We start from the raw sequence: 26,888 nt of genomic DNA, 5'->3' as shown, positions 1-26,888 counted from the left end.
CTTTGTTAGCTACCTGCTAACTCCATCGTCTTTTTGGAAATGTTACTAGCTTGAAGCAACACAGCGGAAACCCCCGAAAAGTAAGGCTATTGCTTTCTGTCCACTGAGAATGTGATAATGCTTGGATGTGAAGTTGACTTTGGTTGTAATTACTAGCAAGGCGGGTAACGTTAGTCAGTCAGCTGCTAGATAGTGTTGTTCTAGCTAACCTCAAGCTAGAGCTAACGCTGATGCTATTAATCAGCAACTTGAAATCATTGTCAGCAGCCAGTTGCTTTGTTGCAATTACATTAGTTTGTCGTTTCCTTGTTAACACGCAGTCAGCTGATGAGGATGAGTAGCGAAACATGCTGATAATTCACAAATCCACCTTCCTCTTTTCATAGTTTCCCTTTCTCCCAACAACTGGTGAGCCCTCCATGAAAAATGTAAGCTCCTCGCACATACCGCTAGTTAACTGTCTCTGTAGCGATTTTAGCCAGATTTCACCATCTGGTTCTTGCCTTACAGGATGAACTGCCAAGGAGAGGATGATGGAGAGTTCTGCAAACTGGCCAATGCAGTAAGCATCGCTATTTCTCTTACAACATGTGTGAACAACTGGCATATCAGGGTTGACTTTATTTTGAAGTTGACAATTTTATGGGCAGTCAGTAGAGACTGTGCTAAACTAACATGTGTTTTTAGGTGCTGATGAACAGCAAAAGTGACATCAGAGCACGAGTGCAACAGTTTGTGGAGGAGAGGATGCAGACCACCATGGTATGACATTTAAATTCATTTCAACAAGCAAGGAGAGCACTGCCCTGCATACAATGTAATTGGATGGGTAAAACTGGTTTTGGGCTGGTTGTGATAATTTGGGCTCCTTTTTGTTCCATTTTCCACTGATGAATATAGTGCATTAAATCCACCCCTCCAGTCTGTGATTACTATGATTGAGACCGACGGGTCACTGAGTTCATTACGCTCAACTCCACACATGATAACTGATGACTGTCAAAACCAAGTTTCATTTTATTTTATTGCAACTACGTTTAAACTTTTTTCCCATTCAGATTATTATTCTGTCATAGTATAGAGATAAGACATGTAAAGGCTTGCATCTTTACATATAAATAAGAGATATAAACTGTGGTTTTGAACTTCAGTCAAGCATGTTTGCACTTGTCATTTCAGTGAAGAAGTAATGAAATTGTCCCGAGGCCATACACCATGCTTTTTGTTTTCAGTATATATCATGAACTAATCTTCATGCCTTACTTTTACTTTCAGTTTGTATACAAGAAATCAAAACTATTCTGTGTGTCTTTGGAAGGTCACCGCCTGGCAAACGTCACAAACAGACAGCAAAATATTTGATCAACTATTTAATTCTTATTGGTTCCTTGAATTATTTCTCAACTGTCCACAGTTTGTTAAAAACAGCCTGCAGTGAGCAGCTCCTCTATTTCTTTAATCTCTTTGCAGTGTAAACACACCTCATACTTAACCTGCTTAGAAATAGTGTGTGGGATTTAACTGGGACGCAACTTTGGACTTTGAAGGATAATGTTACTAAACAGGCAGCAATATACCCTGCAGCTACACTGCAATGCCTTCTCACGTGACAATACTATTGTTGTAATGCTCTTGTCTGTCATCTAGCTCACAGGTGTACTGATTGGAGCTGCAGTCGCAGTCTCTCTGATTGGGATTGTGGTGCTCTTCCTTTACAGGCGATTCAAGCTTTCCCGTAAGTTCTCCTTCCTAAAATTCATTCTTATTCTAATGGCTTAACACACTTTTTCTCTCTAATGATGAGGCTCTTTGGGGAAGTCTATGTTTTCTGTTCAGCCTTCTTCAGAATGTGGCCTTAACACGGCCTTATATGCATTTTGTTTCTCGATACTTTCTCTCTCTGATCAGGTGAACAACAGCCTGGTGTGCCTCACTATCGCTTCAGAAAACGAGACAAAGTGCTCTTCTATGGAAGGAAGATAATGCGAAAGGTTTTCTCTGTTTCTGTCTCACAATCATACACATTTTTAGTATTTTTTACAGTCTGATAGATTTATCTCAATAATATAAATTAGGTAAATATTATACAAAGTTAACACAAAAATGATGCTGTGTCACTTTCTAATTTATACATATTCACCTGCATCAAACTGAATGTTTTGTTGTACCACTGTATGAAAAGTGCTCCACCAGCAATCCACTTAAGCTCCAGTCACTTATTGTAATGTACTCTCATACCATAAGACAGAAAATGAATGCAGGTCTGCTTGATAATATTAATAATTTAATCAAGCAATTTTAAAACACTCCACCTATCTGCATTAATCATGTCTCCATTTGTGTCTATACAGAAAATATGTATAAACAAAACCAAACATTTAAATCTTGAATGTGTTTTGTTTCTAAGGTCCAGACGCTGTCCTCCATTCCTCCTCCCACCTCTACCTCAGTATCAAAGCAACCACAGCGCATACGCAAAAGAACCAAAGTTCTAAGCATAGCTCGCAAGTATGCTCCATTAAAACATTTTTAATTCTGTGTGTACAAGTTATACAATTCATCAGATTTGTTTTGAACCTTGTTGAGTGGCTTGATTACAGGAATTTGTAAAATATTGTTGTGCTCCTGTCAACAGAATCCTTAGGATCCGTAAAGATCCTCCCACCCTGCAGCCCAAGGAACCTCCGCCCTCCCTGCTGGAGGCTGACCTAACAGAATTTGATGTGCAGAGCTCAAACCTGCCCTCTGAGGTCCTTTATATGCTGAAGAATGTCAGGTAGATAGATATTCAACTTTAACATCTCCCGTTGTTTCTCCCATTTGTTTTCATAATGCATATGTTCTGCAACTTGTTCTAGGGTCTTGGGTCATTTTGACAAGCCCCTGTTTCTAGAGCTGTGCCGCCACATGGTGTTGATTGAGCTGCAGGAGGGTGAGGGCCTGTTCAGGCCAGGAGATGATGACGATAGCATCTACGTGGTCCAAGATGGACAACTCGAGCTCTGCATCCAGGAGAATGTACGTAGATAGCATGTCGATTTTCAGTTTATCATCTTTTCAGAAAGAAAACCTCAACTTGGTTTTGTCTCATAGTGGTTCTTGTCTATGGAGGACTGAAACTGCCAAGATCATAAATAAATAAATGGCTCAGTAAATGAATTAATATTCCATTAAATGCACTGAAAATGATTTAAAAAATGAAAAATAAATACTGGCATTAATACATTTATAAAATATGACCTATATCGGTATTTCTGTTTTAATTTGTTTCTGTATTTATGTGCCGTTGTATAAATTAATTTACTTACTTACTTTCCCAATTTGTGTTATATTTTATTTTTTAATTTATTCATTTTCTGATTGATTGATTTATTTCTGTAGTTTAAAAAAATAAATAATTTCCTTTTGTAGATTTCACACCATTTATTTCCAAAAGCATTTAAACATTTTTAATAATTTGATTTTTATATTTGATTTTTATATTTCTTTATGCATCTCTAAAACATTATGCAAACGAGGGGGCAGTCATTCAAAAACATTCACAGCACTGTAGGGTGGAACTAGGCGGTACAGTCTCGGGACAAAAAACCAACAACAACATAAAAAAATTACATCTGACGGTGTCAGACTCACCGAAGGGATTTACCAGGACTCTGATCTAGATCATATTTTATTGAGAAAATATTTTCTGGTTTTCCTTCAGATGTTCCTCCGGTGTCTCTTCCTGAAACTGATTTACAATCTCTCCTGACGGAGAGATACATTTACTTGTTGCTTAAGTAACCGCTAACTGCTGTAACATTAGTTGCCGTTAGAAAATTAAAACAGAAATATCAATTTAAGTCACATTTTATAACTTAATTAATGCCTAAATGTATTTTTAATATAGTTTTTAGTTTCAGTCATCCATACCAGTGCACTTTTATGAATAATCCACCCTTCATATCACACACAGCCATTTGATTCATTGTTAGTTTACAAATATATCAAACAGAAACACTTAAATATTATATCTACACGGCTCATGTTGAGTGATAAACTGACAATGATATGTGTAATATCAAGACATCAAGTTTTATTGATACATGATTCCAACACTGGGACAGGACATCAGTGATGGCTCCTTGGTTCATTAATGCTGGTGAAACTTCATTTTAATAAAGTGGGAAGAAAGGGCATATGCACACTTCTGAACAGAAGAGGGCAGCAGTACAACATTTATCTTGATGCAGTCTGCTGAAGAATAATTATGGCCTTACAAACCCTTGTCTGTCTTTAAATTTGTTTTCTTGTCTGCTGCTGGCTTCTGTCAATTATGTACAAATTGTGAGTGTGATTCCAAAGTTGACTTCATGTGGCTTCACAGTCAAGGTTGAATGATGACTGTTGTCGGCGTCATTTCTTCTATTTGTGTTTTCCTGTTTTTTAGGATGGTACAGAACCAGTGGTGAAGGACGTGCACCCAGGGGACAGCGTCCACAGTCTGCTCAGTATTCTGGACATCATCACTGTGAGCTTTTTATTTCTTCTCCATCTGCACATCAGACTAACTCTTCTGCTTTTGTCCTCTTTTGCCCTTTGACCTGTTTGTGTCTCAGTTCTCTGTCTCCTCTCCTCTGTTCATATTTCCACACAATCCTGTCTCGTATAGAAGCAATTATTTTTGTACTTCCAGTTGAGCTCAATTTGTTTAGCCATTAGCCTCATATCCCTGTGTGTCAAGTGATTAGTTGTTTGTTTTTTAGTCGAGTGGCATGTTCTGTTTTGTTTTCATTTCCTGTGTTGCCACACTCGTACTGTTTTTTTTGTTACTCTGTCCAAGTTAAACTTCTTCACTTAAAGCTGCATATTTTAGGGTTCCTATAATGGTCAGGAGGAATGTGTCTGCATCTTCAGTTTCATGGTTCATGAAAATTCTTGAAAAAAAACCCCAACTTCTTATCTTTTTTTTCATCACTAATATTGCTTTTGTTAAAAAGTGATTGAAAATGACTTAAAACAGACACACACACACACACACACACACACACAAACAAAAATCAAGAAATCAAAGCTTGGAATAACAGTTTATTTAATAAAATCAAGAGGCAAGAATGCCTTGAAGAAATGTACATGTACAAATTTAAATGTATATGAGGTTTTAGTGACTACTAACTCTGTCTTTGCTCTGTCTTTTCTAACTGTTTTCTCCGGCCTTTGCCAGGGTTATCCAGCTCCATATAAGACTGTACTGGCACGGGCTGCAACTCGCTCCACCATCTTACGTTTACCTGCATCAGCCTTTGAGTCTGTGTTTAAGAAATACCCAGAGACACTTGTTCGCGTCATCCAGGTAACAGATTGTCTCTCAGTAAATATACAGTATGTAGTGTTCCATTGTCTGGAACACCTCATTATAAAAGAAAATGTAATCATTTTTATCTAATTTGGGTATAACCACAATCTGATGTATAATATGTTCTGCTCTGTTTACCTCAGTATCTGTTTTTGTGTGTGTTGCAGATAATCATGGTGCGCCTCCAAAGAGTCACCTTCTTGGCGTTACATAACTATCTGGGCCTAACCACTGAGCTCTTCAATCCGGTAGGAGGGAAATTAATTAGCGCACGCATATTTGTGTGTGTGTGTGCACACACTCACACAGAGCACCGCTGGTGATGCATTTGTACACAAACAAGGAGAAAAAAGCACATACACACTCGGTCTCACACATGCAAGCTAATTTCACACAACATTAAGCACAGTATCATAACTCGGTCCTTCATAAAGCTCAGTGAAAATGAGTAAAAAGGATTTTCAACCCCTCCACAGAAAAGAGGGAGGGCTGTAACCTTTAACCTCTGACTTTATAATAACCGAAAGAAAATTTCTGAAGGCTTTAATGATATTTGTATTGATTGTTGTAGTCGTGATAAGTCTCTAAATGATCTCAGCAAACAAGTAAATCCAATACAATTTAATTCAATTATAAAGTGACCACCAAATGTCTCTACCTTCAGTGTTTTTGCAGTGCTCTACTGGCAAACACTGGATATTTCACTGTTATTTCTAATTTCTGGGATTTCTGTCTATCTAATGTGTTCATTTTCCTGTGCTTTAAATCTATAATGAATAAAACGTTTTCATGGTCACTAATTGAACATTGTTTTCTTGCTTCACTGACAGGAGAGTCAGGCAGTGCCCCTGTCCAATATAAACAGTGTGATGGGAGAGGCGAATTCTGGGAAGACGCCTCGTCGTTTGCACTTCCAGGACGAGTTACCCGCTGGGACCACGGAGAGCCCCACAGAGACAGGTCACACGCTCACACACATTATTCTAAACACACACACATTATTCTAAACACACACACACATATATAAGATTGCACCCTGTGTTGTGTTGAGACTGATCCAGTTCTGGTGCTTCACTTTACAATAAACAGATGGTGTGAAGGACAGTCCTCCGAATAGCTACAGGAAGCAGCGATCCATCTCGATGCCCACCGATTGCGCAGGTGGGTCTTGGACATAAGCGATCACCAAATGGCATATGTCTGTATTAATTTCCTGCACAGACTTATCGCAGTCACTGATCTGAAAGCAAGGACACACACATAGAAACCGAACACAGACATACCTAAAACTCATAATCCTCCTCCTTTTGTCCTGAGTTGCAGGTAATGACCTGAACATGGTTTGTGAACGAGCTCGAGTCACTATAGATGAGGCTCCATCCAGTCCCGTCACTCATAGAGTAAGACTCTCCTGCCATGTCACCTCTTATGCAACACCATATCCCAGTTTCCAGTGCGTCTTCTGCTGCTATTCTCGTCTTGCTCTCCCTCCTCAGTCACCCTCTTATATTTGTCTTTTTAGCCCAGTCAGAAGAAGAGTGTGACTATGCAGCACACGCCCTCTGAAGTGTTTCACTACACAGACTGCGGGGGGCACTCTGATGCCATCAACCTCAGTAAGAGCAGCACAATCCTCCAGGCTGCTAAGAGGGACCTGCTGGGAATCATCCAGCTGCAGGTGAGGGCAAAAATATTTTAGGGGTTACATCATCTTTCAAAACAAATACTAATATTGCACAAATATTATGCAACGTGGGAAAATTCTGCTCTCTGATTTTGGATTGATGAGGGTGACAGGCCTGATTCATTCAGAGAGCTCGGTGTCTTGTTTTGATGGTATAAATAAGCAGTAATTCTGAATATTTTTCAGACAAGCCTATTTTTATTTCTGTTGCAGGATCCCACTCTGCTTGAGGGCAGAGTGACCCTCCATCAAGTCAAAGCTGGTTCTGTGGTGGCTCGTCAAGGAGACCAGGTGAAAAAAAAAAGCTACAAAGCAGTTACAACCTTCTTTCTGTCTCTTGACACTGAAGATTTAATGGAGAGGTGTCTCGGTTTTCACTCGTCTTTTTCCACCCATGGAGGGGTGCAGAGGCAATGCATGACTAGGCTCAGTGGTAGAGCCCTTTAGTCATTTATGTGTTAAACGTGCTCTGTGGTGGCTTCCTTTTTAACAAGAGCACTTTAACTGCATTCAGTTATTGTATTGTAGCAGACAAGTTTTGTTTGACTGCAGCTCCTGTCCTCCAAGTGATATTTTTGTTCATAGGGTGGGGATAGTATCATCATCCAATCAAAGTAAATCTAATTTTCAACAAATTACATAGAATGATAAAGTAGGATTTTGTAATACATTAATACAATTCAAAACATAGCAATGATGAACTAATGCTGTGATAATTATTGTGATATTCATGTCTAATAGCAAACCTGTATCTTAGTCTTCACATTCAGACCGTCAAATTTGTACCCTTCTCTTCTTCCCTTGGTGCTTCAGGAGGTGAGCATCCAGTTTGTGATTTCTGGCCTCCTCCACGTTTACCAGAGGATGATTGACCGAGAAGAAGAGACACGTCTGTTTGTGACGCACCCCGGAGAGCTTGTCGGTCAACTTGCCGTCCTTACCGGAGAGCCCCTCATATTCACTGTCCGAGCCCAGCGAGACTGCAGCTTCCTCTCCATTTCCAAAACCCACTTCTATGAGTCAGTCACATGGACACACATGAACAAACCTATCAATATAGAAATAGGCACTCAAATCATACTGTATTTAGTTTTTTGCACTGCCTTACAAAGACAGAGAGCAGTCACGTAAAGACACAGTGGAGCTTGACGGCTAATAGCCAAACTGTTTAACAGATATACAAGCTGTAAAACCTTAATTTATGCTGATTATTATCATTTGTCACATTTAGCCTTAATAATGTTTTTTGTCCGTTCCTCAGGATAATGCGCGTGGAGCCAAAGGTTGTGCTGAATGTGGCTCACACAGTGGTGAAGAGGATGTCATCTTTCGTCCGACAGATTGATTTTGCTCTCGACTGGATGGCTGTCGAAGCTGGCAGGGCGGTCTACAGGTAATCTACTGATAACCTTGTATATTGTCATCAGAAAACAAGGTCAACTTAACTGAATTCATGTCAACAATGGAGGCAGCTACATTCTTAAATTTGCTCACAAGCTTGTTTGCTTATTTGCAATGAGTTGAAGTTATCTGTATATTTTTCAGGCAGGGAGAGAAGTCAGACAGTACTTTTATTGTTCTGAGTGGCCGACTGCGCTCCGTAATCATGAAGGAGGATGGCAAGAAGGAGCTGATAGGAGAGTACGGACGTGGGGACCTGATTGGAGTGGTAAGGATCGTCATGGATGGGAAAAAGACAGATGGTGGATAGAATGGTGAAAACTCTGAATGTGTTAATTATGTTAAAACATTTTTTCACTTCTAGTATCCTCATAAATATTAATGACAGTACACCAGGATAAACAGTTATGAGTTTTTCTTTAAATCCTATGAAAAATGTGCAGTCTCCAATATGCAGAAGGAAAACAGTTTGTCATTAACAGTAGTTAATCATCACATTCATAACATATTCACTGTCAGTATGTACGATTGAGAAAACAGTGGCTGTCAGAATGCATGACCCTAAGACTACTATCACTGCCAGTAAATAAAAATCAACCAAAGACGTTTTCTGAATATTTAGAGAGAAAAGGTAACTAACTTTAACTGCAGCCAAGCTGAAATTTGCATAGAAAAAAAATCTTTATCTTTATGCACTGTATCCAAACAACAAACGTGTTCTATTAAACCCACACATTTTAAACTTTGTCACAATTCAAATGTACTCGTATTCATTTATGCATACATACATCATGAAAAACACTTTGTCTCGGTCTCTTTTTGAGAAAACTTCAAACACACAAGAAACGTATATTCAGTTATATCAATACATTTACCAACAATATAGAAAGTGTTTGCATACATTTGTTGTGTTGTCCTTCATGGATTAACATGTAAAAATGGATACTAATGCCAGGAAGTTTATTTTTCTTCCTCAACTACGTAAAGCAAAGTCACTTTGTTACACTTCACCCAGTTTTCCCATTGGCTGGTGTGGCTGTTCTCTGCCACGATGCTTCTAATAATACCCAGGTTGATGGATGCTATGGTTACTGTTACCTGGAGGAGGGAAGCTGTTGGTGACGGTGGGAATAAAATTGTTACAGTTCACATTCAGAGACATATTTAGTGTGTCTCTGTTGACGTCAACTCAGATGGAGAGATCTTATTTATATTAAATTCATGGAAGTAACAGTAGAAGGGTCAACTGTCTTAAAACTGATTAAAAACTAAAGTTGCATACATACAGTTTTACATAAAGTATATCCTGAAGTGATAATGTGAATATTTATTTGGTAGTATATTATAGTATTTGTTGTAATGTTCAGAAATGATTAAACATGTTTGCTTTTACTTGTGACTGACCTTTATGTTTTCCAACATAGTAAACAATGTGCTTTGTCCTTTGTTTCTGTGCAGGTGGAGGCTCTGACCCATCAGAACAGAGCCACCACAGTGCACGCTGTACGAGACTCTGAGCTGGCCAAGTTACCAGAGGGAGCTCTCAGCTCCATCAAGAGGAAGTTCCCACAGGTAGGGTGAAGAGATGTCAGAACACAATTTGTTTTTTGTGGACACAGCATATGTTTCGTGATTTTCCAAAGTCAGCTTTAAAAAACAAAGTTGATTGAACGTAGCCACTGATAATGAGCGTTTAAATTATTGATCATCAGATGGACATAAAGTGGGTAAAAGGTTCCAAAAATGATTTGCCTTTCTCTCTTTTACCTTTTTTTTTTTTTTACATTATGAATGTTAAATCATTTTCAGTAAGCATTGCTTCAGTAGGGTCTGTCTGATGATTAGGGCTGCACCTAACAATATTTTTTTTTGTCAATTAATCTAATCATTCTTTTTTCAATTAACCTGACAACTAATTTATTGATCATTCTTAATTTTTTTTTCACTTAATTAAATATCAATAGCTTGTTTTATTAATATTTCTATATTTTATTCATCATATAATTTTCTCTTAAACACAAACAATTTTACTCAAAACAGCTACAAAGAACTTTGTTGATTCTGGCGGCCCCTGTGGGTGAAGCAAAACAAAGTAAACCTTTTTTTTTAGTGCCATACCACCAGACTGCATAGCAGCATCCTTCCTCAAGCTTTGAGACTCTTTAATTCATCCTCAGCACTCTGCCATGAAAAATTTAATTTTAATTTTATGACTTATCAAGCCTTGATAGGCCAGAATCCCACCTGGTGAGAGGAATTAGGAATAACTACATTAAGTTATAATTATTAAAACATAATTATTAGGAAATGGCCAATGTTCTCTTTGTTGGTCTCATTTGCTTACGTTGGGCATATATAGGACTTGGTATTAAATAGGGACTACAGGCTCTCCAAATGAGAAAAAAAAAGCCAACATGTTTCAACCATTAGGTCAGAAGTCTAGGTACAGACTGCAACAAAGCAGTTTCTCATTCAAACTTTTGAGTTAACAGAAAATATAAAAAAGCCGAAAAAAAAGATGACACATGGTGAAACATTACAATAAACAGCAGCAGTATTTCATTTATTTTAACATGTGGGTGATGAAAAAACATTTAGAAAATCAATTTTAAGTGACTACTACTGACAGAAACAAATTCCTCGTGTTGGTAATCCTAATATATCATGCTTGGGTCGAGATGAAAAGGGAACAGAATGGTGCCGTCTTTCTGTCACTGCTGTCTTGACAAACACTCCGAGATGCTTTTGCCTCAAGTGTCCATGCAGAGAAGTTGCACTGCTGCGATAAGCCATTTCCAATTTGCAGAGCTCTCTGTCTAAAATACTCCCACACTTCAGTTGATTGCGTGCAGAGTTTTTTAGCAGCAGCTTGTTCTCGGCTGTAAGGCCGGTTCATACTCCTGCGTTTAATCCATGCTTTGCACTTCATAGGGACACCATGACCCAAAATCGACCTTAATCGATGTCAGTTACCTCCATGAGGCGCCCAAGCCCTACTGATTAGTAACACAGAGTCCCTTTTTTAAAATGTTTGTGCCTCTCAGGTTGTCACCAGGTTGATCCACCTACTGGGACAGAAGATCCTCCAGCAGGTCAACGGTCCTCTGACAGGTGTGTGCATCCCCCTGCTGTTCAGGGTTGCCTCACTTGTGTTGGTTTTTGTCTCAATTTATTGTTGAAATGGATATTTACTAATATGTATGCATGTCTCCAGCTCGCAGTTTGGCTCTCCACACCTCTGGCAGTAAGTGGGACGCAGGGAACCAAGCGTCCAACCTCTCCACTGTGACAGTCCTGCCTGTATCAGAAGAGGTACCTCTCACTACCTTCACCCTGGAGCTGCAGCATGCGCTCATCGCAATAGGTAAGACAAAAAAATACATATATATGTGTGTGTAGATGTCTAGATCCTGTTTAACATCTGGCTACCCTACTGCTACTACTTACACACAATCTAGTCTAGCTGTGTGTAAAATTCTTCTAACAAGAGCATTTAAGGCTGTAACTGGCAGTAAGAGGGTCACAGTCCAAGCATGTGTGAATGTGTGGTTTATTGTACTATTTTGACCAAGAACTCCTATAAATTCTCAACAAAGTGGTGAATGTTTGACTAAAAAATAATGTGATTAAAAAGTCTATCTAGAACAGTCAAGGAAGCTACATTAAGCTATGTGTCGTGACATATTGACTGTAATTGCTGTGTCTCTTTTACATGCAGGTCCCACTCTTCTGCTGACCAGTGATATCATTAAACAGCGACTTGGAGCTGCAGCACTAGACAGGTGTGTTTTGTGGCAGCCTGAGAATTTGCGCTACCGCCCCCCAAATAAATTAGATTGTCTTGAGCTTCTCCTCGGTCATTCTACCGGTTGGGCTGTTTAATTTTTTTATTTGGGCTTTCCGTGTTTCTGACTCACTCATTAAATTCAGTTCAAGTATGCTTTCTTGGCGCAACAGGAGAAATGGATCTACTGTGTGCTGCCAGCTAGACAATGCTGCCCGTCATTAATGGACTCCTCTCCTCCTCAGTGTCCATGAGTACCGTCTGTCCAGCTGGCTGGGCCAACAGGAAGACATCCATCGCATAGTTCTTTACCAGACCGACTACACACTGACCCCGTGGACTCAGCGGTGCATCCGTCAGGCCGACTGCATCATAATCGTGGGACTGGGAGAGCAGGACCCGGCTGTTGGAGAGGTGAGGGTAGAATCAGTTGCCAAGAGTGTAGGAATCCAGTTTTTACAATCAATTTACAATTATGTAAAACAACGGAAAGCAGCGAATGTCTTCCATTATTGTATGATACATTTCTTTAGGCCCCACTCCAGTGTATTTTGGCATTTTTACATTTCATATATTCAGAATCACTTTCTGACTAGGTTAATTTAAAAAAAACATTTTTTTTGACAAATAAATTAATTTTGTGCTCCATCTTTGGGCTGGGTTAATGGTCCGTGTTACAGCTGACCAGTTCTGATTAAACTGTTAGGATTTCTCTCCAGAGAAATCACCACCCCAATTATTATTAACTGAGCTCTGGAGGTGTGTCACCAGGCAGAGGTCTTGGTAGAGTCTGATTTGATGCTGATCGTTATGCTCTTGAATCATGGTTACACCCAGCGCTTTAACCAACTTAATGGTCGCAACGGCTGTGAAAGGTTTGTATTTTACCCTTGGGCATGCAGGAGAAATGAGCAAAGGGTGGATGGATGTTGTGAAAGAGAGGTGGGGTGAGTGAGAGAGGAAGCGCTCATACAGCTGATGAAGGAAAGGTAATTGCTTTCAAAGGGGAAAAATGGGCACAGAGAAAAGTAAGGTATGTATCCCCATTTAACAGGAGATGGTGGGAGAAATAGATCAATATTTGCTCAGAATGAGTCATTGCTCTGGGTTGATTTTATCTTTCAGAGCACACATAGAATACACATAATGGTGTATTTCAAAGAAAATTGATCCTTGATTTGCCCCTGAAAACACACCTGAAATTATTCCCAAACACAACCAAGAAATTGCGATCACACACCTGTACACATGCCGATATTGTGCTCACTTAAACCTTGTGTACTCTCTACTTGTCACAAGTTTGCAGTATTTTTCTGGGCAAGCACTCAAAATTCTGCACAGGCATCAACAGGAGCCACTCTGAAGAAACAGAGGTGTATAAAATGTTCAAACACATCTGTGTTTGATGGCTTCCCTCTAGCTGGAGCGCATGTTGGAAGGAAGTGCAGTGCGCGCCCAGAAGCAGCTGGTGCTGCTGCACAGAGAAGACGGCCCCCCGCCCAAAGGAACTGTGGACTGGCTCAACATGCGAAGCTGGATCTCCAGACACCTCCACCTCTCTTGTCCCCGAAGGGTCTTCTCAAAGAGGAGCCTGCCCAAACTGGTAGGACTGGAAAACACGACTGGAGTGTCAGTTTATTCTAATTTCTCATCTGCAGATTGAAGCATGTCCCTTTATCCCCTTCAGGCTGTTCCCCTCTTAGTCTTTAATTTCTCATCCACTCATGTTTTTATCCTCCTTTCACCATCTCAAATACTCTTTCTGCTTTCATTACAGTCATTTTCCCTTCTTTTATTTCCAGTTGGAGCTGTATCAGCGTGTGTTCGAGAAGCCAGCAGACCGCCACTCAGACTTCTCCCGCTTGGCTCGTGTCCTCACGGGCAATGCTATTGCCATTATCCTGGGAGGAGGAGGGGCCAGGTAACGCTGCCCCAGTGTCTTTACCCCAAATTGTTATTCTGAAAGTTCACGTTATATTGTACTGTAATCTAGTACTGTAAAAAAGTTCCATATTATGCTAATTTTCAGGTTCATACTTTTACATTGTTCGCAAGAAAATGTTTATATGCTTTAATGTTCAAAAAACACATTATTTTTGTTGTACTGTTCATTGCTGCAGCGCCTTTATTCCTTCTTTATCTGAATGCTCCGTTTTAGTTTGCTTTTTTAACTTCCCCCTCCCAAAAAGCTCAGTCTGCTCTGATTGGTCAGCTCTCACATGCCTGAGCAGGCACCATCCACTGTATTTTTCGCCTCAGCTCTGTCTGTGTTTTCGCAATCATGGCTGTTCGGGGGGGGGGGGGGGCGTGGCTGCGGGCGGTCACTGTATAGTTGACACCACAATGTTACTAAGTCCTGACAGTATTTATACAGCTCAAAGACTGCTTTCTAACAACTCTCTTTATACAATATGTAACCTTTACCACCTCCTGTTCAGGGGCTGCTCCCAGGTAGGGGTAATGCGGGCTATCCGTGAGGCTGGCATCCCAGTGGACCTCATTGGTGGCACCTCCATTGGTTCCCTGATGGGGGCACTATATGCTGAGGACCGTAGCTACAGCCGAATGAGAATGAGGGCCAGAGAATGGGCAATGGTGAGAATCAAAACAACAATGACACTATACTTAAAATCAAGCCATTTTTATAACCAGTTATATTCTGGTCAAATTGATATCAAATCGGAAGTTCAAATGTTATCCCACTGCATCGAAAGACAAATTCATGTCCCCTTTCCCCACTATTATAACTCAGGTAAGTGTCTTGGGTTGCATTTTTCCTTTCATTAGACACGGGACAATATAAAGGTGGCAGGAAATAAATGTAGAAAGATGGGGGGGTGATAAAATAGAAATAAGTATTAATTATTATTATTAATTTGAAACCATTTTCACACTTGTGACAGGGTCTAAAATTGTTCATTTGGGATGATTTAGTAGAAAAACATTTTTCTGTTTTGTGGAAGAGAAGCTTCCATTTCAACAGCTCCTCTTCCACTTTAAGTGGTTCCAATTTTCCGCTTGCGAGTCTGTCCTTGTGAAGGTGACTCTTTAACAGCACTTTCTGAAATTTCAATGAAGTTGAGACCCCCATTCTACTTTTGATAGAATTAACCATCAAAAGTAATGGGTTAGTTTTGCTGATACAGCCCTGGATGGTTTGCACATTAAGAACCTTTTTTATATCCTGTATCGCAGATAACTGTGGCCGGAGCATTATGTCTTAACTCTGTTCGCCATGATGGCTAATTTGACACACGTGCTCAGTGTCCAGATCTGCAGGCCGGGCATGTGTTATGTGTCCAGCCCCTCTTCCTCTGGCTCTGTCCTTGGGTCTGAACCTTCAGTCAAAAAACAGCTGACTTGGCTGCTGCATCTTTTTTCAAACCAAAAGAACCACTGTGGTATTAAAATTGTTTTTTTTAATAAAGTCAGAACAGGGCAAGTTACTCTATTGAAGGATAGAGTTGAGGATGCTTTAAAATGAAATCATTTTTCAAATTATTAGGACCAGGAGGAAGGCAAAACAAGATAAAACTTACATTTTGAGAGATGAATTCTTCTTTGTAATGGAGAAAACAACTTATTTTCCTCTACACGACTGCAAGATCCATTCAACCTTTATCTTCTCTGGCTTCCTCTACAGGAAATGACTTCAGTGTTTAAGAAGGTTCTGGATTTGACGTACCCGGTCACCTCCATGTTCTCCGGCGCTTCTTTCAACTCCGGCATCAGCAACGTCTTCAAGAGCAAGCAGATTGAGGTGAGGGAGAGGAGGTTACTTAACCTTTTAGTGACATAGGGGTTAAGAAGAGAGCACATACATGACAATCAATTCATTTTAGCAGAAGATCATTCAGAATTAAATGTGTTTCTGATGTGAGCCTATAATGTTATATGTTTCAATGTAACTTTTTGTGTATGCAGGACCTTTGGATCCCGTATTTCAATATCACAACTGATATCACTGCCTCAGCCATGAGAGTACACACTGATGGTAGGATGTTTTTTTTCTTACAATTTGAAGAATCCTTTGTTCTTGTTAGTGTCGGTTCACCGAAATAAGTTTTCCTACCTAGCTGCTCATACAGATAGCCTCTGCTTAATCTCCCTCTGAGATTTCTGCCACTGCTGTCATCATCTTTGAAGTTACCCTTTCATTAGTCTCATTAGCTGCGTTTACACTATGTAAACGCTTAATCTGATTGAGTCTCTCTGGTTGGAATAAATGTAGTCTTTCTACAAATGTTTACCTCACATGTGGGTAACTTTAGGGCCATGAATAGTTTCCAGGGGGGACAGAAACATGGTGAATGTATAACGTAACAACACCACTGTAAGACCCTTGGAGTTAAACATAATTTGGGTTTAAATCCTATAGAAGAAGTATCACTTCCAATAATAAAATATCAACTTTCATAATCATTTTGTCTGTTGTTGCCATAGTTGATTACTGTCACCCACCAGAAGTTCCTTTGAGAGGCTTTAGCTCATAAACTGCCCATGAATGTTGAAATTCCATTAAGATTATTGTTGCTTTGTCAATAAGACAAATGCTGAATTTATGAGAATGTGGGACTTAATCACAAAAGTAATATTTTGATTAAAATGCTTTGGGGCATGTAAATGTATCTTACCACTATTTATCGTCCATGTAAATAGTTAAGGTTGACTCTCTAATCGAATAAAAACTTCTGAGGTTGAAGAGATAAGTCAATTTTCGGCTTAGGTTGGTTGCTTGCAATTATTAAATACATACAGCTTGATATTCATAAAACTTGAAAGAGTTTCCTGTTTGCCATTTGAGGTTCTCTGTGGCGGTATGTTCGTGCCAGCATGTCTCTGTCTGGGTATCTGCCTCCACTCTGTGACCCCAAAGATGGACACCTGCTGATGGATGGAGGCTACATCAACAACCTGCCAGGTATGCTACGCTGAGTCTTCAGTTTTAATACTTACTCTCAGTGCAATTTTTACTATTTTATCAACTCTGTATGATTATCTCAAAGCTCTCTTCTTTGTTCCCACCTTTGTTTCCATCTCCTCCTCCTCTCCCAGCTGATGTGGCTCGCTCCATGGGGGCCAAGGTGGTGATAGCTATTGATGTGGGCAGCCGTGATGAAACCAACCTCACTAATTACGGTGACTCGCTCTCCGGCTGGTGGCTGCTATGGAAACGCCTCAACCCCCTAGCGGAGAAAGTAAAGGTAATGGATTGATTAAAAATAAAGGCACAACAGACTGTGCAAGGATATGTTAAAGTAAATGAATCCTATGAATAACAATGAGGATATTTTTGGAGGTGTTTCTCACTTAAGTGCATATAATGTCTATACTTGTGGTCTCAGGTGTTGAACATGGCAGAGATTCAGACTCGGCTGGCCTACGTGTGCTGCGTTAGGCAGCTGGAGTCTGTGAAGAACAGTGACTACTGCGAGTACATCAGACCTCCGATCGACAGATACCGGACACTGGAGTTTGGCAAGTTTGATGAGATTGCTGTAAGTTTGAGAAAGTTGTTGTAGTCTTTTGATTCTGATTTTGTTCTTGTTTTCATGTTGATTTCATTGACAAATAGAGAAATTCCCACAACATATTCTGAATGATTTTTTTTTTTTCATTTTCTGGTGCGTCTTAAAAAGCAGCATGATATTGACACGTGAGCATTTCTGTGTGTAATGCAGGAGGTGGGATACCAGCATGGAAAGACTGTGTTTGACGTGTGGAGTCGCAGCGGAGTGGTGGAGAAAATGCTGAAAGACAGACACCAGGAGGAGTTCCACAACACCCAAAGCAAGAACAATGTAAGTAAGGGGGAGGGGGAAACATATGGGGATGCTGTAGGATAAATGACAAGAAAGCCATTAGGGAGCGTTCAGTGCAGAGCAACAACAGAGTCTGGGTCCAATTCTCCTGTAGATTCTCATCACAAAACTGATGCATTTCATTTATGACTCAAAATATCATCAGTTCTCAACAAATGCTTTTCTTCAGAAATTAAAATAACTCCCCTTAAACATTGATAAAGCTAGTATTGAATCAAAACTCACTTTGGTAACACTTTAAAATAAACATCATTAATAAATGGTAAAATAATAGTTAATTAAACTTAAAAGATCATTTTTGCATTACAGTTTTACAGAACACGATTTGTAGTTCTTGGCAAGTTACCTTCAATAAAATTATGTATTTCTCCTGGGTTTGAACATTTTTGTAAACATTTGGGTTAAGTACACAACTCATCAAAATATATAACAACAGTCTATTGGTTTTTAGACATTTTAAGGCGGAAATTTCAAGTCTTTAATCGACCAAATGGGTAATGTACACTGATTACATTTTCTCTCAGTTGTTATTGTTTGTACAATCTATCCTCACTGTCAGCTGTGTTTCCTCATAAACAGCCTCATGTTTAAGGCCTTGGGCTGCACTGCTGTTAAAGCAATAACATTAAAACTATCAGCCTGCTCTTAAAGTACAGAGAAACAGATTTACCGAACACCAGATTTTTTCCCCCAGCAATGTCAAAGAAAGACAAAGGACCAATGAAACGAGGGAGGAGACAGAATGATGAAGAAAGATGAGATATTTACCTCCCGTCTGTGCAACAGCACAAGGAGGATGAAGGGAAAAAATAGCAGGGTTGATGCTGAAAGGAGTTGTTACAAAGGAACCAAAGCAACAAACTAACAGATAAACCTGAACAATTTCAGAGAGAAGGATGAAGCTACAGCCAGACAGGAAGATTTTAAACTGTGATGCTTAAGACTGTCTTATAAATACATTTTTAAAACAATGGACATCCCACATAGGCAGTTAATGAGCGCCTTTCTATTTTTAGGTGCAACTGTAGGGTGCAACTCTTTAATATTCATAATAACCATCTAATAGTTGGAAGGTCTACTCATTAAGGTTGATCGATACTTTAGTACTTTTTCTAAATATGTGTAAAACAATCAATATCTGTTTTTGATAGTATCGAAAGTAGCAAAGCTGTAAAAAAAACAAAACAATAAATATTACCATTATTACAAAGGTAATAATAATCTGTTCTTGGTTAATAGCAGAGAACAGCAGAAATATATGTATCAATATTTTGATATTTTCGACAGCATTACCTGTGAATAATTCTTTCTTGTTCCAGTGTTATCGAGTATCCTTTTTATTTTTTTGTATTGGGTCTAATATAAAATACAATACTACTACTCAGAGATCATTAAATGGTTAAATGTGATAAAACTGGCCACTGAAGAACCAAAATGTACAACATCCACAGCTGAGGCTATAGCCTTATTTGCCCCCAACAAAAAACTTTGCACACTTGAAGAATATTGAATTTACAAACACCAACCCAGTGTGGGAAAAAAAAAAAATCAAAACATTATCTGCTTCATAGATTCCCTGGTTTCCTTTTTAAATGATGTTTTGTATCCTATTTTACAAAGTGGAGAAGGGACAGTCAGTCTGGAAATGTTGTGTGGCAGATTTTGTAACGCGTTATCCCTTTGCATGAAGTTTTCACAATATGATTACATCAGCTCCCGTCTCCAGATGCTGCCTGCTATTTATGTTTTCACCACTTGATGTAAGGAGGAATACATTAGATATTGTAACAGACAAGGTGTTGAAACCTGGCAGCTGACACAGATTCAGCATGATTGGTTAGTTATCTTATACTAACAGATTAAAATGATCTCTCTGTATGTGTGTGTCTTTCAGGTGGTTACGTGTCCCAATGCTTCCTTCACTGACCTGGCGGAAATTGTGTCCCGCATCGAGCCCGTCAAACCTCCACTGGTGGATGGTAAAACTACCGACACACACACGTGCACACACAGTGTGTGGGAGAAGACATGCTGTTACTGTCTCTCCTTCACGTTTGTCTTTCCGGCATTTGCTCTTATTTCTTTTTAGATGGATTTTCTTTTTCCTGTCACTCTATTAGCACATTAATCTGTTTCATATACAGGAGAAAATGGATTGCAAAATATATTTCAGCAATTACTGTATGTGTTACACTGTACACACGCAGGTTTGAACATACTGATGGAAAAGAGGAGCTGTGCAAATTTAATATTAGAAGCAGTTTCCATATTTTATTCAGAAACTTAATACAGCAACCAATGTTGTCTTTCTCCTTCTCCTCCTCCTTTCTATTTATAACCTATTTGTCATCCATCACTTATCGAACTGCCCTGTTTGACTTCTCACAATGTTGCACAGTTTTGCTTTTCTGACTCATTCACCTGCACGCCCACACTCATTTGCCACCTCTTCCTGTTCCCTACACGCCACAAGTTCAAACGTATTCACCCACAATGTGCTTCTTTTCCTTCCTGTCCTCCGCTCCTTCCCTCCATCAGAGGAGTCGGACTATCACACTGACTACGAGGAGGAGGCACTGGAGAGCGCTCTGTCTGACATGGAGCTTTACAATCGCTATGGAGAGCACACTGAAGGGGAGGAGACTGGTGACACGGTGCGAACTACTGGTGTGGGTGGACACTGTGGGGCTTTTTCCATTGAGTGAAGCCCATCAGTAGCTATAGTAGTCTTGTTGGGCACATCACACATCACTTTTTCTTAAAAATAGACCTTGTGAAAGTCAAAAGTGTCTTGTTGGCTAATGCACAGAGGGAGAAATGGGTTCATCTTGGAGCCAGGCCAATTCATGCTTTAAAAGTGATCAATAATCCCATAAAATATATTTTAAGATATTTGGATGACACTGCAGGGCGACCTAGTAAAACTACACTGATAAGTTTTAGTTCAAGTAAAGAGCCAGGGGCTGAGAGCGTTGGAGAGCGATGACTTTGAGTCAAAATTAAGGGGATTTTCCCCAGTAAGGGCCAAGACTTGATTAACCCTTGTATAATGCTGTCCAAATTAGACCCCTCCCCCCAAAAAGAGAAAAAGAAAGACATGGTCTTATATTCTAGTCCATTAAAGGAGCAATTTGTAAAATATGACCAGAATTTTAATGTAAACCATTCAAAGTCATAGTCAGATAGCTCTGTTGTTTCAGCTGGGAGATACATGCCAGCTGTTAGCGTCATAAATTAACAAAATAAACTAAAAAAAATGTCAAGAAATAAAATACTCTTACTTCTATTTTCCTTATGAAACAGAAAAATACAACCACAAACCTTCTGAAATCTGAAATGAATTTTCTCTCTTTAAACTCGCCAGAACAGTCTTGTTTTGTCTTTCCACAATAACCTCTGGTTTGGTCAAAATATATCCCTCAATTCACAGAGTAAGATGTGAAAACATTCTGGCTCTGCCTGGCATTTTCACCACCTGCTAATATCTGCCTCTCTGTCGCTTCTCACCTGCTACATGCACTGGTCAGAGCTGCTGTAAATCACCTCCATATTGTATCCCCTGTTGTCAAATTGACCTCCGGCAGTCTTGGAGGCTGTGTCCAGTACCAGTTCGCTGTCCAGCCGTGTTCACTCTCAGGCTGCCAGATCCTGCTGAGCTGGGCCCTGTCGCCCATGGTGACTCCCCCTTTGATCTGAGGTCCCAGTCCAGACAAACTGTAGAGCCACTGGCTCCACAGCTAATAGAGCCATGAACTAATTTGTTTACAGAAACTTTAGAGCTACCTTCAAATTCTGGCCATATTCTACAAATTACACCTATGAAGATTCAGGTCTACTGCAGTCACTGGGTTTTACCGGGAAGTAGAGCTGTATTGTCTGTCTAACAAGGAAGTGTAGCTCTGAGAATAAAAAACTATAAAACCTACATAACTAAACTTTGCTGAAGAAAAGGGAATTTAGGCTGTAAAGTCTTAAAGAGGATTTATTAATATTGTGATCTGTTGTCAAAAGAGGTTAACTAATATAGAGTGGTTCTCAACCTGACTCAAAGCAAACGTGTTAGTTTGTTATAAACTGAGGCTTTATAAAAAAAAGTGAAAGGGAACAAAATGAAATTGCCAATAGAAAGCAGATGCATTAGACGGGGGTGTATCAACAATATCATTTCAGTCAGTAGGAGTCTATTATGTATTTCTAACCACTTTTTATTTCTAATTTGATTAGATGCGTGGAATATTATTCTGATGAAATGTGATTTGAACTCCTCGTCTCTTCACTGATAAATAACCACACTTCTGATTCTCAGGATGAAGAGCTGGAAGCGAGACGAACACGCCACATTACCTCACTCCCCGGCAGCCACCCTCATTCAGCCACCGTCTCTGACAGTTCACCGGACGTGCCGTCAAACCAGAATACCTTTTTCAAACAGTCCATTAAGTGAGGACAGGTGTAATGAACTCTGCCATGAACAGGTCATCACTATTTAACCCCACCTGTCTTTGCCACATTTTACCCTCCCACTTGACTCAAAACCTGTCCCTTGCCCCCGAGACTGTCAGCATGACAGTGATTACCATTTTGCCCTCTGTGACCTGGCCTCCTTAGCTGTGTGGCTGACATAACAAATGGGCGGTGCCTTTAAGAAGAAATTAAATACAGACAGCTTGTGTCACATTTAAACTCAGCTGCAAATCCTTTGCGTTCCTATTATACAAGAGCAGCTGTGAGCCTAACCATTTCTCATATTGAGATAGTCAAGATTATGCTACATGATTCACACCCGTCCAGTGGAAGATGCAAGGCAGGAGAGGTGAGGAGATACTATTTCCATGAAATATTTATTACATTAATGCAGGTAAAAAATCTTGGTTGATTACACTTTTGCAGATTTTAGGAGTTTACACTAGATTTAAGATGGTTATAGAGTTAGTTTATCTATATTATATAATTACTCTTTTCACACTTCTGTGTTATCTAAAAACTAAGTTTGGATATGATTTTCCAAAGTTTTGACTTATCCATCTCTGAGATTTCTGCTTCACACCACATTAAAAATATCACATGAAAAAAAGAACATGTCCAAAGAAGATTAAATGGATAAAAAGAAAAAAAAACATTTATTCACAAAATTATATATTTAAATTTTTTTTGGACTGCAGCATATTTACACTTCTTCAGGCCACTGAAAAACCTTCAAATCTAAGAGTCCAAAAAGGCACAAACTCTGTTTTGTTGACCTGCTCACAGCTGCTCTCTAAAGTATTGCCGTAACCTCTGATGTCACAAGTACACATGAGTTTAATTTAAGGGGTCACAAGCCAAACATGTTGGTTTACACTGGTCTGAATGATCCACAAAGCGCACTGCCGACAGTGCTGTTTCTGATGAGGAATATGCTGATTTTCTTTAATGTAGTTTTTCACGTTTTCAGCGTTCACCTCACTTGTGTTTGGAGCAGCAGAAACCTCAGAAATTGATATTTTGAAACTTAAATATAAAACATCGATTCAAAACTATGCGTTGCTAGATACCAGGAGAGGCAAGTAGGACAAACACAGTCAGTGCCCACTTATCAGATACACCTGTCCAATACAACAGCTCTGCCATAACATATTTCCATCTTTACAAAGCTCAGACTGTTCAGTATTTGGTGACATTGCCAGAAAATTGTAAATTCAATTATATGTTCACTACTGAGGTCATAGCTAAGGGTGGTTTTGTACTGAACCGCATTATATTGAGAAGTGTTTCTAATTTTTTATCCTCCCTATTAATATACATAAAGGCGTAGGGCTGTGCGATATGACAATATACTGCATATTGTGTGATTATAGAAAAACGTCTTTTTGTTTCGTAATATTCTCGTATATTTAAATCACCCCTTTCTGAAATATTTTATTTAATGTGACATAGAACAGGGTGATTCAGAACTGCAGAGAGACAGCCTGCCAAGACAAAACATTAGCGGCCTTAACCTTAAACGGCTACTTCTGTCGTGTGGACATGGTTTGGGTATAAAAAGTCTTAACACACCAGAAAACCCTGCTTTCAAAATGTGATAAGAAATAAGCCTTTCCATGTGGTCATATGGACATGAAATGACCTATATTAGAATATGAGAGAGGGGGGACGAGTATTAGAAACACCTTTGAATGTAATATGGCTGCAACTAACGATTGTTTTCATTGTCGACTGGTCTGTAGATTATTTTTGCGATTGATCGATTCACTGTTTGGTCTATAACATGTCAATTATGTCAATGTTTTGTCCACAACCCAAAATTATTCAGTTTATTGTTAATTACTCACACCGATCAGTGGATTATCAAAATAGTTGCCGATTAATCACAGTCATCACTATGACCTCAGTGCTCAAACATATAATCAAGTTAACGCCTCTGTGATTGTGTCAAAACCGAAAACTGATTATAGGCATCATAAGAGCGACTTTATGGCAGAACCATTGTTTTCGATGTATTAGATTGCACCTAATAAAGAGGACACTGGGTGTGCTCGTGTTAATTACACTCAGTCTATGTAGTGATCCTCACCAACACAAGACTAATTTAAAACCAGAAAGAGAGCGAAACAAGCAGCCCCACTGTGTGTCTGTGGCTGTCAGCACAATTTTGTCGTAGCCAGTGTACCAGGGACATGGAGGGAAGTAATGATCGCAATCCACTTCAAAGCACCAGTTTCCCCCTCAGCCCGTGAGACAGCCCCCCCCAAATCTGTTTTCTGGCTTGAATCTATCCGACGCAGACTGAGCAGCAGACAGTGTGGATCTGCCGGCTGAACTCAGAAGCTCCACTCGTCTCAGTACAGTTTATGCACTGGGGCTATTTGGAGGAGCAGGGCAGATCTTCACAGGAACATGCTGTAACACAAGTCAAGATGTGTTTTTGAGGCCTGCCGTTAAGATGATCAGATTTTTGTCGCATACATATAGTCAAAAAATGTAATATATTTTCATATTCAAGCCAAGAATGTATACAACTTGAGCCCTAGATGATTTTTAAGAAGGATCACAACAGCTGGACAATCACTCCAGACATACAATGCACGATTAAACGAACAAATCCTTATATAGCCTTGTTTAACATACCCCTCTGTATGAAACTAAAACATTTTTATAGTTATCTTGATCTCAATTATAACTAGGGCTGCGACTAATGATTATTTTGTTATTGATTAGTGTGATGATTATTGTTTGCAATTAACAGATTAATCGTTTAGTCTATATAATGTCAGAAAATTATAGTAACATTTCCAAGGCAACATCTTTAAATTGTACTTTTGGTCTAACGGTCAAAAATCCAAAGACATTCCATTTAAAAAGGTGCAATATGCAAGAACTGGATTCCTGTTAAATGTATACTTTAAACAAGAGGCAGCATATCACCACAATAACTGCTAACTGTAACTACCGTTAGCTAGTTAGCTCAGTCAGCTGTGCAGCTAGCCGTCCAGACTGGGAACTCGGGGGAGTGTCTGTGTTTACACTGCTTGCACAGGACCTTTGGACCGGAAGGGGACTGGGCCAACTACCATGCTAATTTCTCTGCAACAAAATACATAGATATCATTATATCATAACTGTTATTTCTTGACGGTCTGGTGATACATTTGGTTAATTTCTGAATGTTTTCAACTAAAATTCTTACATATTGCACCTTTTTAATATAATTCTAGAAAAAGTGACAAATCCTCAATCAGACCATAAGTAGTACAAAGCCTTTTGTGGCTCCAGAGGAAGCAGCATGTCATCTGATAAATTGTCTCCAGTGATGTCACTCAGAGGCTAAATTGCATTGTGGGTAATGTAGTCAGCCAGTCGTGAAAAGCACTCAATTGGTCTACATGGCACTCAAAAAATAAATGATCAATATCGATACAGCAGAACTAGAAATATTCCACACATTCTTCTTCCTTTTCAAAACCTGGTGCTTACATTACCCACGATGCAACTGAGTGACATCATTGGAAGCAATTTATCAGATTACATGCAGCTTCCTCTGGAGCCACAAAAGGCTTTAAACTTCTTTTTCCTTTAAATGAGTAACTGTTTCAGCCCTAATGGCAGCCTTACCAGAGCCCTAACAAAACTGCATGACAGACATGTTTAGATTATTTTTAAAGAGCCGGAACCAAGATATATTTAGATATAAAGCTGTAACATATCGTCGTAATGTTAAAATACCAATATGCCTTTAATAAACTGCCGTCCAATTTATCATTCACTCTCTCATCGATGCTACGTTTATGATTTTATTTTCTTCCCCATTTTTCTTTCACCCTGTGAGCCTCCCTGTATGAAGCTGCGATCTTAGCTAATACTGGTGCTCCACTGCCTGCAGCCTTACATATGTAGCGAGCAGGAGAAACCCTGTGATAAACACTATGTGGATCCCATATGGTGCTGGTTAAATGGAGTCTGGACTCAAAATGTGTGAGCATGGCGGAGATGGCAACAGCATTTGCTGTTAACCAATGAGCTAATGGTGTTTGCACTGCTTTTTTTTTTTTTTGTATTTTTGGGTGGTTTCCAGAAACTGAGCACAATGAATTGATGTCGTCTGGCAGGTTGAATGTTTCTACTTTATTAACTGTGACATGCTAATGGATGAAATGCTTATGTAATATGTGGAACTTTGCCATAAAGTTAATGCAACAAGCCTTAGATGACCCATATGAAAAAACAACCACTCGTGCCCTCATTTGGCTCGCAACAGAGTACGTAACGACTGAAGTTTACCGATAAGCCTTTACTGTTAATAAGTTACTTGTCTATATTTATGTCATTTGATAAATATTGTTTTTGATAATCAGTTATTACTAATAAACCACTATTGCTTGTGTA

At 39.4% G+C, this 26,888-nt stretch overlaps 1 protein-coding gene across 2 annotated transcripts; it reads left to right on the top strand.

The window, feature by feature from the left end:
* LOC141005755 (patatin-like phospholipase domain-containing protein 7) lies at window positions 1-26,888 on the top strand. 2 transcript variants are annotated; one of them, XM_073477759.1, is made up of 37 exons: window positions 1-80; window positions 387-428; window positions 511-562; window positions 688-762; window positions 1,648-1,735; window positions 1,909-1,991; window positions 2,408-2,508; window positions 2,636-2,776; window positions 2,859-3,018; window positions 4,430-4,510; window positions 5,204-5,332; window positions 5,503-5,583; window positions 6,166-6,295; window positions 6,425-6,496; window positions 6,659-6,735; window positions 6,858-7,013; window positions 7,233-7,310; window positions 7,833-8,038; window positions 8,281-8,412; window positions 8,565-8,688; window positions 9,879-9,992; window positions 11,465-11,531; window positions 11,635-11,784; window positions 12,139-12,202; window positions 12,450-12,618; window positions 13,625-13,807; window positions 14,007-14,125; window positions 14,643-14,799; window positions 15,848-15,964; window positions 16,129-16,198; window positions 17,009-17,125; window positions 17,260-17,408; window positions 17,550-17,702; window positions 17,886-18,005; window positions 19,921-20,005; window positions 20,565-20,680; window positions 22,333-26,888. In XM_073477759.1, coding segments are annotated over exons 2-37 (4,056 nt in total). In that variant the 5' UTR covers window positions 1-80; window positions 387-426; the 3' UTR covers window positions 22,471-26,888. The 2 variants fall into 2 exon arrangements, with proteins under 2 accessions (XP_073333860.1, XP_073333861.1); XM_073477760.1 differs by lacking the exon at window positions 20,565-20,680 and having other exon boundaries at window positions 22,333-22,413.

The sequence above is a fragment of the Pagrus major genome, chromosome 12 (assembly GCF_040436345.1).
Source record: "Pagrus major chromosome 12, Pma_NU_1.0".
Classification (NCBI taxonomy): Eukaryota; Metazoa; Chordata; class Actinopteri; order Spariformes; family Sparidae; genus Pagrus; species Pagrus major.
This window is presented reverse-complemented; position numbering and strand designations above follow the sequence as displayed.